Source organism: Camellia sinensis, chromosome 8 (assembly GCF_055761805.1).
Source record: "Camellia sinensis isolate YWXY chromosome 8, ASM5576180v1, whole genome shotgun sequence".
Taxonomy (NCBI): Eukaryota; Viridiplantae; Streptophyta; class Magnoliopsida; order Ericales; family Theaceae; genus Camellia; species Camellia sinensis.
In genome coordinates this window covers 140,261,730-140,274,097 of record NC_138968.1, presented here as the reverse complement: position 1 = coordinate 140,274,097, position 12,368 = coordinate 140,261,730, and the positions used below count along the sequence as shown (strand labels likewise).

The 12,368-nt window shown below is 31.8% G+C and overlaps 2 protein-coding genes across 2 annotated transcripts in view; both read left to right on the top strand.

Moving 5' to 3' along the window:
- Positions 1-4,071: 4,071 nt before the first annotated feature.
- On the top strand, positions 4,072-11,749 carry LOC145797154 (uncharacterized). The gene is made up of 4 exons (XM_082883586.1): positions 4,072-4,200; positions 8,727-9,918; positions 10,044-11,074; positions 11,175-11,749. Exons 2-3 carry the CDS (start codon positions 8,734-8,736, stop codon positions 10,584-10,586), a joined length of 1,728 nt encoding a protein of 575 aa, XP_082739712.1. The 5' UTR covers positions 4,072-4,200; positions 8,727-8,733; the 3' UTR covers positions 10,587-11,074; positions 11,175-11,749.
- The window catches only part of LOC145798125 (putative LRR receptor-like serine/threonine-protein kinase At3g47570), a 43,274-nt gene continuing 35,102 nt past the window's right edge, over positions 4,197-12,368 (top strand). The window contains exon 1 of the mRNA XM_082885604.1: positions 4,197-5,162. Within this exon, the coding sequence (XP_082741730.1) occupies positions 5,041-5,162 (122 nt within the window). The 5' untranslated portion in view covers positions 4,197-5,040. The remainder of the gene's footprint in view (positions 5,163-12,368) is intronic.

Below are 12,368 nucleotides of genomic sequence, written 5' to 3'. Positions count from 1 at the left end.
TGTTTCGTTTTCCCACTACTAGTTTGGCTAATAGCTTGCTAGGTGGGGTGGGTTACACCATGAGTATGACTGACTATGATTATGACTATGACTATGATCAATGAATGGCAATGGTTTGTTTGGGCCAGCTGTACGATCAGTTATGGGGTAACTTGGAAAGAAGTTAAAAAAGTTAATTTTTTAGGTTTTTAACTTTAAGTTATAATCTTATCTTAGATTTGGATTAAGAATGAGATGTTAAGTGAAAATTGACAATTTATATATTGTGTAATATATTGTAAAATAAATCTGAATTATATATTGATATTTAAATAATTTTTAAATAAAATTTCTGAATTTGTAATATTTTTGTTGAACTATTGATGTTAATTTGTTGTGAAAAATGACAATAATAGGAATGTAAAAAAATTGTCAATAAATTTATCTCAAAATGTGATGTGTGACTTAAATTTAATTTTGTATGATAAAATTTATAATTGAAATGAATCTCCACTCACCTTTTTTTTTTTTGTTAATATTTTTCTAAAAATGACAATAATAATTTTTTTGTTAATATTAATTTTTTTGTTATTAACAGTTGCACCAAGTAGAGAAACAACTTCTAATTACAACTATAATCTATAATCTGTTAAATTATAATTTATAATCTGTTTTAATAACTGCACTAAATACCCCCGATATCTTTTTCATTTCCAATATTTTGTTCGAAGTTAGAACTTCTAACAATGATTTTTTATTTTTATTTTTATTTATAATAACCCTCATTTTCATATGCATTTTTATTTTTATGAGAAGGTAGTTTTTGAAAATACAAAAAACAAATTAAAACCTTACCAAAAAATAATTTCAACAAAACAATTTATCGAATAATAATTATTTTTTTTAATTATTTTATAATTAGAATGTACTGTCCACATCATAAAAATTTCAAACTCAAACTGATCTATATGAGGCTAACATGACGAGGATCCCTTACTTTTGAGTTTAGATTTATCAAAGTTGAAAATCGTAATTTCGTAGTTAAATTTTAATTTATCTGAATCATTCATCTCATATAACAAATTAAAGAGAACATGGAAAAAATTAGATTGATCAAATATAAATAATTATATGATCAAATCATATATATAATATAACATATTGATGGTCCATTCTTAAGAGCATATAAGTCATATAAATCAAAATGATCTAATAATATGACAATCAATATTGGATCAACTTAATTTTTTACATGAATAAATTTTTTTAATTTTATAAAATAAACGATTTAGATCACTACAATTTGTGAAAATTAATTTGATTATATATTAACTTTCTTGTAAAATTGAGATATTTAATTTTAACAATTTTTTTTTCTCCTATGTGTTATACTTTCCACAACCAAAATGGACTGAAAAGACAATTAAACCAACGAAGTCGTCGACGCTATACGATTTTTTTAATTTTTTTTTTGTTTCCAGAAAATGTTTGGGTGTTTTAGAAGAGGAGCTCTAGAGAGCTTTAATGGGGGTGAGTTTTACTATGATGTGGTGTTTAAACTTGCTGTTCTATATATATATATATATATATATATATATATATTTTGCTATGCCACATTACTAGAGCTGGGTTCAGAGTCCCCGTTCTAAAGTTCTGAATCATTATCTTTTTTTTCTCTTCTGTATTAGGGTTATGATTCATCCTTCTAAAACTAAAAGTCTAATTAAGCTCTAGTAATGTGAAAAATAAAAAAAATCAAAAACTAAAAATCAAAATATCATATCAGATAGAGTCCACACATAAATTAGAGTTATTAGAATTCTCTTCCTCTAAGCTCTCAAACATTTCTCTGTGTAATATTTTCCACGATCAAAATTGACTGAAAAGACAATTAAATCAGCAAAGTCTAGACGCTTTGGATACGTTTGTTTTGTTGTCCCACTACTAGTTTGGCTAGCAGCTTGCGAGGTGGGTGGGTTACACCATGAGTATGAGTATGACTATGACTATAACTATGACCATGATCAATGAATGGGCAATAGTTTGTTTTGGGCCCGCTGTACGATCAGTAAGTTATAATCTTATCTTAGGTTTGGGTCAAGAATGAGATGTTGGGTGAAGATTGACAATTTATATGTTGTGTAATGTATGTATAAAATGAATTTGAATTATATATTAATATTTTTGAATAATTTTTAAATAATTTTTTTGAATTTGTAATATTTTTACTGAACGATTAATGTTAATCTGCTGTGAAAAATGACAATAATAGGAATGTAAAAAAGTTGTCAATAAATTTATCTCAAAATGTGATGTGTGACTTAAATTTAGTTTTTGTATAATAAAATTTATAATTGAAATGAATCTCCACTCACCTTTTTTTTTTTGTTAATATTTTTCTGAATAATTTTTTTGAGCACTTGGCATTACTGTGAGGAAAAAGAGAGGCAAATTGTGGAGGATGATAACAAGATGCTGAAAGAATTGTTTTGCATGTGGTTTTGTTTTTAAGAATTGTTTTCAATTCCTCCTAATATATTTTGAGTAATCAGTAGTACATTTGGTTGATGCCTCCATCATGAAAAATTATTATTGATTTAAACCATGAGAGCTATTACTTTTGTATTGAAATTTCAAGATATAAACAGTTAAATGTCAATTATAAATAAAATAGATTATTGTTCTGCAAATACTGAATAATTTCTCACTCAATTAAATCTAACTTTAAGTCAACAAGTAAACTCAACAAAAGAGAGATAGAGAGAGTTCAAGGGGGTATGTTTAGTGTTGCTTATTTTAACCAACTTACAAATTCTAATTTTCAAAAAGTTATTTTAAACTGTTTAGTTAAATTTATTTCAAACAATTTTTGATTTTAAAGTTGATTCTGAAAAGATATTCACCCATTATTTCTGATTATTATACATATTAATTTATGATTATACCTTTAGATTTAAATTTTTTTTTTTTATAAAAACATTTAAAAAAATAAAGAGGTGATATGATAAAAAAAATAAATAAATTAAAAAGCCAATAAACTGGCTTTTAATCAAATACTCTGTTTAATGTTTCATAAGTTTGACATAGACTCTTCTCAATATAATAGTAACACTGAAGAGAATATTATATACTATACTCTCTCAAATTCAATGAGAGCGTCCAATCCTCATATGGGTTTCATATTAGTGTCGTCAATGTCATGGACTCTGCTTCAGTTCATGCGTGTGGTTGTTATTGTTGTTGTTTTTGCTCTCATGGGGTGTTCGTTTTTGGGTGGTTCAGGCTCTAGTACTCATCTTCATCATGTTCATGTAGCCGGGAAGGAGACGGATCGGCTAGCCTTGCTCGCATTCAAGGCTGAAATAACCGGTGATCCCTTCGGGGCTCTAAACTCGTGGAATGAATCCATCCACTGGTGTCAATGGGCTGGCATAACATGTGGCCGACGACACCAGAGGGTGACTAAGTTGAAACTGGATCATCGAAAATTGACAGGCTCAATTTCGCCTCACATTGGAAATCTGAGCTTTCTTAGGGAACTGTGGTTGAGTAACAATAGCTTCACTCATCAAATCCCCCCTGAACTTGGCCATCTACGGAGACTGCAAATATTAACACTACGGGAGAACAAGTTGGTTGGTACTATTCCTTCCTCAATCTTTAATCTGTCTTCCATCACAGTTTTTGATATAGCAATGAACCAAGTTCAAGGGAGACTTCCCTTAGATCTTGGAATTTCTTTTCCAAATCTTCAATGGTTTTCAGTTGCATTGAACTTGTTTACTGGATCCATTCCTATTTCAATATCAAATGCAACCAACCTGCAAATCCTTAACTTGGGAGAAAATAAATTTATTGGAAGAGTGCCTCCTTTGGGAATGATGCACAATCTTCGGCGGTTAAACTTTGCAAACAATCATCTTGGAACAGGGGAAGCTGGTGACTTGAATTTTTTTAGCTCATTGCCCAATGCCACCAATTTGAACTTTTTGGGGCTGGGCTCCAACAACTTTGGAGGGGTGTTGCCATAATCAATTGGCAATTTGTCCACTAATCTTGGTATCCTTTTATTGGGGAACAATAAAATAGGTGGGAGCATCCCAACCAAGATGGCTAATTTGGTCAATTTGCTACGTTTGGACTTGTCAAACAATCAATTCATTGGTAACATTCTTGCTGATATTGGGAAGCTACAAAAGCTACAAAAATTGGATCTCTCAGGTAATAAATTCCATGGGAAATTCCATTGTCTTTGAAAAATTTGACTTCACTAGCGTATCTTTATCTAGGAGTAAATAATTTGCATGGCAACATTCCTCCAAGTCTGGGAAAATGCCCTCTTGTAGATCTGGCTCTTGGTGGAAATAATCTTAGTGGTACCATACCCAAACAAGTTCTGACTCTCTCATCATTATTGAACTTGTACCTACATGACAACCATTTGGTTGGGTCCATCCAACTAGAAATTGGGAATTTAATAAATCTTGAACAACTAGATGTTTCTAGGAATATGTTGTCTGGAAAAATTCCAAGCACTCTTGGTAGTTGTGTAAAATTAAGATTTCTATATATACAGAGCAATAATTTCTGGGGAACTCTTCCTTCATCTTTAAGTTTTTTGAGAGGTATTGAGGAATTAAATCTTTCTCACAATAATTTCTCTGGAAAAATCCCAAACTATTTAGGGGGCTTTGTCTTCTTACAAAAATTAGATTTATCATTCAATGATTTTGACGGTGCGGTACAAGAAATAGGCATATTTAAAAATGCAACGGCTATTTCTATTAGGGGAAACAACAAGCTTTGTGGTGGTATACCTAAACTACATTTGCACAGTTGCAATACCAAGGGATTCAAAAGGAAAAGATTCATACTCATCTTGAAAATCATATTCCCCACATCGTTTGGGCTTCTGGACTAGTAATAGTGTTCTGTTTACTATGTCTTCGTTGCTTTAGAAAGACAACAAAAGTACCCTCTTTGAGATTTTTAGGGAAGTCATATGTGAAATTGTCCTATCAAAGTCTACTCAAGGCAACTGATGGGTTCTCTCCAGCCAACATGATAGGCATGGGTAGTTTTGGTTCAGTCTACAAAGGAATTCTTGATCACGGTGAAAAAGTTGTTGCAGTGAAGGTACTAAACCTTCAATTCCGTGGAGCTTCCAAGAGTTTCGTTGCTGAGTGTGAGGGGCCTTTTCCCAATATATGCCTTTTTTACATTGTATTTCCAAAACTAGGCCAACTTCTGACGGAATTCCAAAACTAAGCTAAAGCGCCATTACTATTCGCGCTTTTACTGTTAGGAGCGCAAAAGTAGATGAACAGGAAAATCGCTATTGCAAATAGCGACTTTGATTAAGAAGTCGCTGTTACGAATAGCTCTTCTAGGGTTAATTTTTTTCCCAAGGAAAACGCTGTTAAGAACAGCGCTTTTTACACAAAATTTTTTTGCCAAAAAAACGCTATTGCTAATAGCGATTTTAACAGAAAAAACGCTATTTCTAATAGCGAGTTCACTTAAATGAAAACGCTTTTTCAATCAGCGTTTTTAACGTCCTCATATATACGAAGCCCCCCCTCATTTGCATACATTTTTCAGACTTAGGTTTTTCGGCCATCTCGCTCTCAGCTCACTCTCTATCTCTCAGCCTCTCCATCTCTCACCCTCTTCAATCGCTCGCTCTCGCTCTCTGCTCTCGGTCTCTGCTCTCTGCTCTCAGTCTCTGCTCTCACTCTCTGTCTCTGCTCTCTCTCTCTCTCCGTGGTATGACATTAACCCTAATTTTATGTATTTAGTTTTTGTGTTTGTAAATGTGTTGTATTTTTCTGTTAATGTTAGGGTTTTACATGTGAATTATTAAATGTGTTAGGGTTTTTATCATTGTGGTTATGAAATTAGGGTTTGGAATTTTTTGAAATCAGAAATCAGGGTTTGGAAATTAGAAATGCGAATGGTTTTGAATTTGTGGAATTTTTTTGCTTTTGAATTTTTGGATGTTGCTTGTGAATTGAATATGGTTATGAATGTTTATGCTTTGTCAGTGTGGTTGTGGTGATGAAATTAGGGTTCGATATCAGATTGTTCACATTATTAGGATTGTTCAAATTAGGATGTCATTTTAGGGTTCACATTATTAAGGGTTGTAATGCTTTTGAATTTTTATGCTTTTGAATCATAAATCGGGTTTGGAATTTTTTTAATTTTTTGAATTTTTTAAATAAATCATAAATACGAGAATTGAGAATTGAGAATTGAGAATTGAAATTTGGAATGATGAAATTCGTAAATCATCAATTCATATAATTGATAATTGTTAATGTCATATTATGAAATTCATATAATTGAGAATTGAGAATTGAAATGACAAAATGTTTATATTTTTAAATTTGAAATCAGGAATTACAATTTTGAAATTATGCTTGTGAATCAAAATGTCTATATTTTGAATATTGAATAAACCAATGTACATTTGTTGAATTGGAAATTGTTTTTTTTTTGCTTGTGAAGAGGAATTAAAAGGAAATTAGGGTTTTAAAAGTAATTTTTTTTAATTAAGAATTGCGATTAAAAAATCCGAAATTCATATAATTGATAATTGTTAATGTCATATTATGAAATTCATGTATTTGAGAATTGTTGATTTGAAATTATGAAATGTCTATATTTTGAAATTTGAAATTTGAAATCAGAAAATGAAATTTTGAAATGATGCTTGTGAGTTTTTTTTTTTTTTTTTGCTTGTTAACAGGAATTAAAAGGAAATTAGGGTTTCAAATTATGGTTTTAAAAGTAATTTTGTTTAATTAAGAATAAAATTAGTAAAAATTGTAATTCATATAATTCGTAATTGTTAATGTCATATTACGAAATTCATGTAATTGAGAATTGTTGAATTGGAATTATGAAATGTCTATATTTTGAAATTTGAAATAAGAAATTGGAATTTTGAAATTATGCGTGTGAAATCAAAATGTCTACATTTTTTGAATCAAATTATGGTTCAGAAATTGTTAATGTCTAATTTCTACAAAATATAATTATTAAACAAAAAAATATTTAATTTTGAATGTATTTGATTAAAAAAATATTTAATTTTCTCTCCATGAAAAGATCATGTTGTCTCAAATAAAAGATCATGTTCTCTGAAATATTTAATTTTGACTCTATTTGATTAAAAAGAAATATTTTTATTGGTTTCTCAAAATATTTAATTTTGACTCTATTTTATTAAAAAGAAATATTTTTATTGGTTTCTCAAAATATTTAATTTTGACTCTATTTTATTAAAAATATTTATCAAAATATTTAATTTTGACTCTATTTTATTGAAAAGAAATATTTTTATTGGTTTCTCAAAATATTTAAATTTGACTCTATTTGATTTAAAAAAAAAAAATTTTGGTTTAATTTCGTTTGGTTTATTTCACTATATTTGGGGTCAGGCAGCCAAAATATGATTAAAAAATTTAATGAGCTGAATTTGTAATACATATAATAGTATTCTAGTACAAATTAAAATTTTCTCAGAAAACTGAAGAAAATTTGAAAAAGTTTTTGAAATGGGTATTGAACGAACTGACTTATCGCCTTTTTCACTTTGTGATTGTCCACTACCATTGAAAAGGAAAATCTAAACATTATGTTTTAATAATGTTTATTCATGTTTGTATAATTAGAAGTCATTATTAGAGTAGTTACAATATATGCATGAAAAGAGTAATAAATTATTTTAATTAATAGTCCATAGCAATTTCGTACGTAAGAAGGGAAAAAAAAAAATTGGCACTTTGATGGGTAAGCATGTGTTTTGTAATACCAAATAATTGGTACGGATGGCCCGATAGATTCACATGGATAACTATCCAAAATGTAGTTCATACATTTAACCACCAACTTCAATTTAATTATCTCTAATTTTTTGCCATTATAAATTATCTCTGTAATTATTTTTTTGCTTTTGTATGTGTAAGAAAAAAAAGGAGTAAATAAATTTAATTTTTTTCTTATTTTTCAGAACGATCCAAAATGATCCAAAATCAGTTTTTTGTTTTAATTTTATAAGAAAGCCTCTATGCACTCTACAAAATGGACGAGGGTTACTAGTTCACATAGGAAATAACTTTGTCATTAAGGTCCGTAATGGCACAAGTTAGAGCAAATCAAATTAACTTATATTTTCCATAAATCTGAACAATTACATCACCAGGTTAAAAAAATCTCTCTCAATGTTTGCACCCTGTATTTTATATTGTCCAAATCAATCGCGTCACCCTCTACTAAATATCTCTCAACCTATTTTATTTTTCGCCACTAATTCGAAAGAATTAAGACAACAAGTATACTTCTTGTTATGTGTTTTTTAGATTAAGACAATAGAGCAATGACAACAAAGAACATTCACGTTGAAAAGATAAGAGTCTTCACATAGGAAGTAAATGAGATACAATCTATAACTCCACGTATAGATGAAATCTCAGCTGTTCTGTTATACGAATAAAAATAAGTGAAAAAAATGAGAAAATAAACAGTAATAATCAAGTTGAGACACAAATATATAGTTGACAAAATACAAATTGAATTAATGTTTCACCTCTACAGTTCCTTCAACCCTGGAAAATATAAATTGATAAAAAATTAGAGGGTTGCTTTTATTTGTGGCTTCTGCAAATTTTAATGTTTATTTTACAAGTACAATTTGATATATGTATATTGTTGATATTTTAATATTTATTGTTTCATTGAAGCAAGTATATGGCAACTGTTCCAATTATCTTTTACTGGGGGGGAAACATAATTCGGGATCCCGATGAAGGTGTGCCATATGATGCTGAGCCGAAAGGGATATATAGGGTGCAACTTGGCACCACACTTGGCAATTTGGAGGAGATGTTTATGTCCAAGGTCGCAAGTTACGGGGAAACAGTCCAATTGATCTTCAAATGTAGATATCCTTATCGCCAGTGGCAAGCAACCAGCAAATACAAAATATTACCGATAAATGACGATGAGGCGTTGAACACCGTTTTAAGTATCGGTGGAAATTTCGAACCACCAAATTGTTTGGAAGTGTACATTCAGAAAGAGGTTGTACAGAATCTTCCGAATATAACACAGATGGATTCGCATCCGTTCACTACATTGTTGACACATGGGGTTGACACGACAGCATTTCAGTCTCCTATGTATGAATCAAATGAATGTTATGCAGCTGGCTACACACAACAGACATTTCATGGCCATGGTGGAGAATCAAGTTCACATGGTGGATACGAGATTGAATTTCACAATAACACCCAAGATGTGCCCACCTATAGCCATCATACGACTCCAGTTGAAGTTGCTGGTAATATGGCTGAAACGGTTAATTTTGTGCAGTTTGCTGACAGTGACATGTACGGTCCTGATGTCGCCCTAGACAATGATGAGAATGAAATGTGTGATGAAGAAAATTTATTGGGCGGATCAGATGATGATGATGATGAAGAAGATGATGTCGACGCTCCCGTTGATATTCAGAATGCCCCCATTCCACCTAGACCTGAAATCCCTTTCTTTGAAAACATTCACACGGGTGGTGATTTTGACATTAGTAACCGCGATGTCGTTCCCCGTAACCGAATCTGGAATGCTGAAAATCCAGAGTTGGACAAAGGGATGGTTTTCGTTGATAAGAAGCAACTCGTACATGCTGTGAAATTGTACCATGCAACAAATAATCGAGAGTATAAAGTCGTAACCTCCAAGCGAGACGTTTGGGTGTGTGCTTGCAAGCACGACTGTAGATGGTGGTTGCGTGCATCTCTTAGTAAGAGACATGGGCTTTTTGAAATAAAGCAGTATACGGGTCCTCACCATTGTTTATACCCACGAACGAACAGGGACCACACAAATATTAGCTCCAGTTACATTGCTTCTCATCTTTTGGGACAAGTTGCGGTGAGTATACAAAATAAATGTTTACATTTATATACACATTGTTTATTTAAAGTGTTCACACCAAAATTGTGTCTTTAAAGTGTTCACACCAAAATAATCTGACTCATAGGTATTGTTGTATGCAGAACGAACCTGATATGCCCATTAAGAATGTCATCGAAGACATAAAAAAGTCCATGAACTATACTATACATTACAAGAAGGCGTGGCATGCAAGGGCAAAGGCAATTAGAATGGTATTTGGAGATTGGGATGAATCATATATGATGTTGCCTAAATTCATGTATGCATTACAAACATCTAATCCTGGCACCATCGTGCAATGGAAGCATAGATATACCGGAAATACAACCATTATACCCGTCTTCCACTTTGTTTTTTGGTCTTTCAAACCCGTCATTAATAGATTCAGACATTGTAGGCCTGTTATAACCATAGATGGTACATTCTTATACGGGAAATACACTGGTGTGTTGCTTGTAGCAACGATTGTCACCGCCAATGGCAAAGTACTACCGCTTGCATTTGCTGTTGTCGACAAGGAGAGTTTGGAGTCTTGGTCGTTCTTCATTTCAAATATCAAGGAACATATTGTCATGGACCGACAGGGAGTGACTTTGATATCCGATCGAGCTGAGAGTATTTTAGCTGCTGTGAGGTGGCATTAGTTGAATCCCTCGCTCCAATTTGTTGGATATCATCGGCACTGCCTTCGACATGTTTGTAGTAACTTTAACACTATGTTCAGAAATAAGGAGCTGAAACAACTTCTATGGAAAGCAGGAAGTGCTCATCAACGACGAAAGTGTAATGGTTACTTACAACAAATACAGGCTATTGACCAAGAAGCCATCACTTGGGTTTACAAGATGAATCTTGAGGAGTGGGCCCTTTCGTATGACGGTGGACATCGGTGGGGGGTATTGACTAGCAATGATGCAGAGTGATTCAATAGCGTCTTGAAAGGTGCAAGGAACTTACCTATCTTAGCTATGGTTGAATTTACATTTCGGCGGCTTGTAAAATATTTTGATGAGATGGGAGCCCAAGCTGAACTAGATGTACGAAATGAGTTCCAATACCCTAGAGAGATGCAAAAAACTATTGAGGATGGCATCGCAAGGGCAAATACTTTCAAGTTGATATCATATGACAGGTTAGTTTGTAATATAAATTAAATTATTGTTATTATGTTGTCAATTTAACTACACCTAAAAACATGAACTTCATTAGTTTCTATTACAATTTTTTTATAGGCCACGCCGCGTGTTTGAGGTGCAAACATCTTTTCGCCATGGACGAGGTCGCAATACACAAATTGTGCGGATGAATCAACCCACGTGCAGTTGTGGGAAATATGAGATACGACACTATCCATGTTCTCATATGCTCGCTGTAATGTCTGAATGCGGTGACAATCCATTCGAGTACGTTGATCTAGTATATAGGCTTCCTGTATACATGAGGGTTTGGGAAACTAAATTCAATCCAATACTGCATCAAGATTATTGGGCTGATCCGCAGTGGACTTTAATGCCTAATGTACTGCGTCTGCGACAAGTGAAACGGGGTCGTGCATCTATGTCTCGTATTCCGAATGAGATGGACATATCAGATAGGCGTTTGACCGCTCGTTGCAGTGAGTGCCAGCAGACAGGTCATGACAGGCGAACATGTCCGGCGCGACTTGGTCGATGAAGACTATGTAATACTTACATATTGTAATAGATCTTTTTGTAATTCTTTATTTGTAATAGATCATTTTCTTTTCTTTTGTAATTCATTATTTGTAAACGGGGTCATACATTTAATAGAACATTTTTTATTTGTAATAGATCATTTCTGTTGTTTAATTCTTTATATATTGTAATTGTTTTATTTGCTTGACAAAATTTACAACTATCATAGTTTTTATTCTCTACTTCATTGAAAATGTTTATTACAGAATTTTATTTAAAATCACATAGTTCTTCTTTCATTTTAAGATTTTAATATTTCGACTGATTCAAGCATTTTGTACATTTAGAATTTATGAATTACATGTACGTAATTTACAAATTTTTTACTTTATTGCAAAACAAAAATTACAAAATCAATAATGAAGTTGTCGAATATGCCATAAATGTAACGAATTTTGTCAAATATGTCAAAATCAATAATGAGGTTATGTCAAATATGCCAAAATCAATAATGAAGTTTTGAAAAAAAAATGATCATTCCATTTTGTTTGTAAATATTGACATACAAAAACTATCCACATGTTATTGGTCATTATTAAGCTTATGTAACTGAGATCGTAAAATGACTTTGTAAAAGATTTTTATATTAGTCCGAAGCATAGATAACGATAGGTTATGTTGAATTGCTTATCATATTTAATGGCACATAATATGCAAAATTCTGATTTTAGTTAATTGCTTCCATGTTAATGGCACACAAATTTATACTTT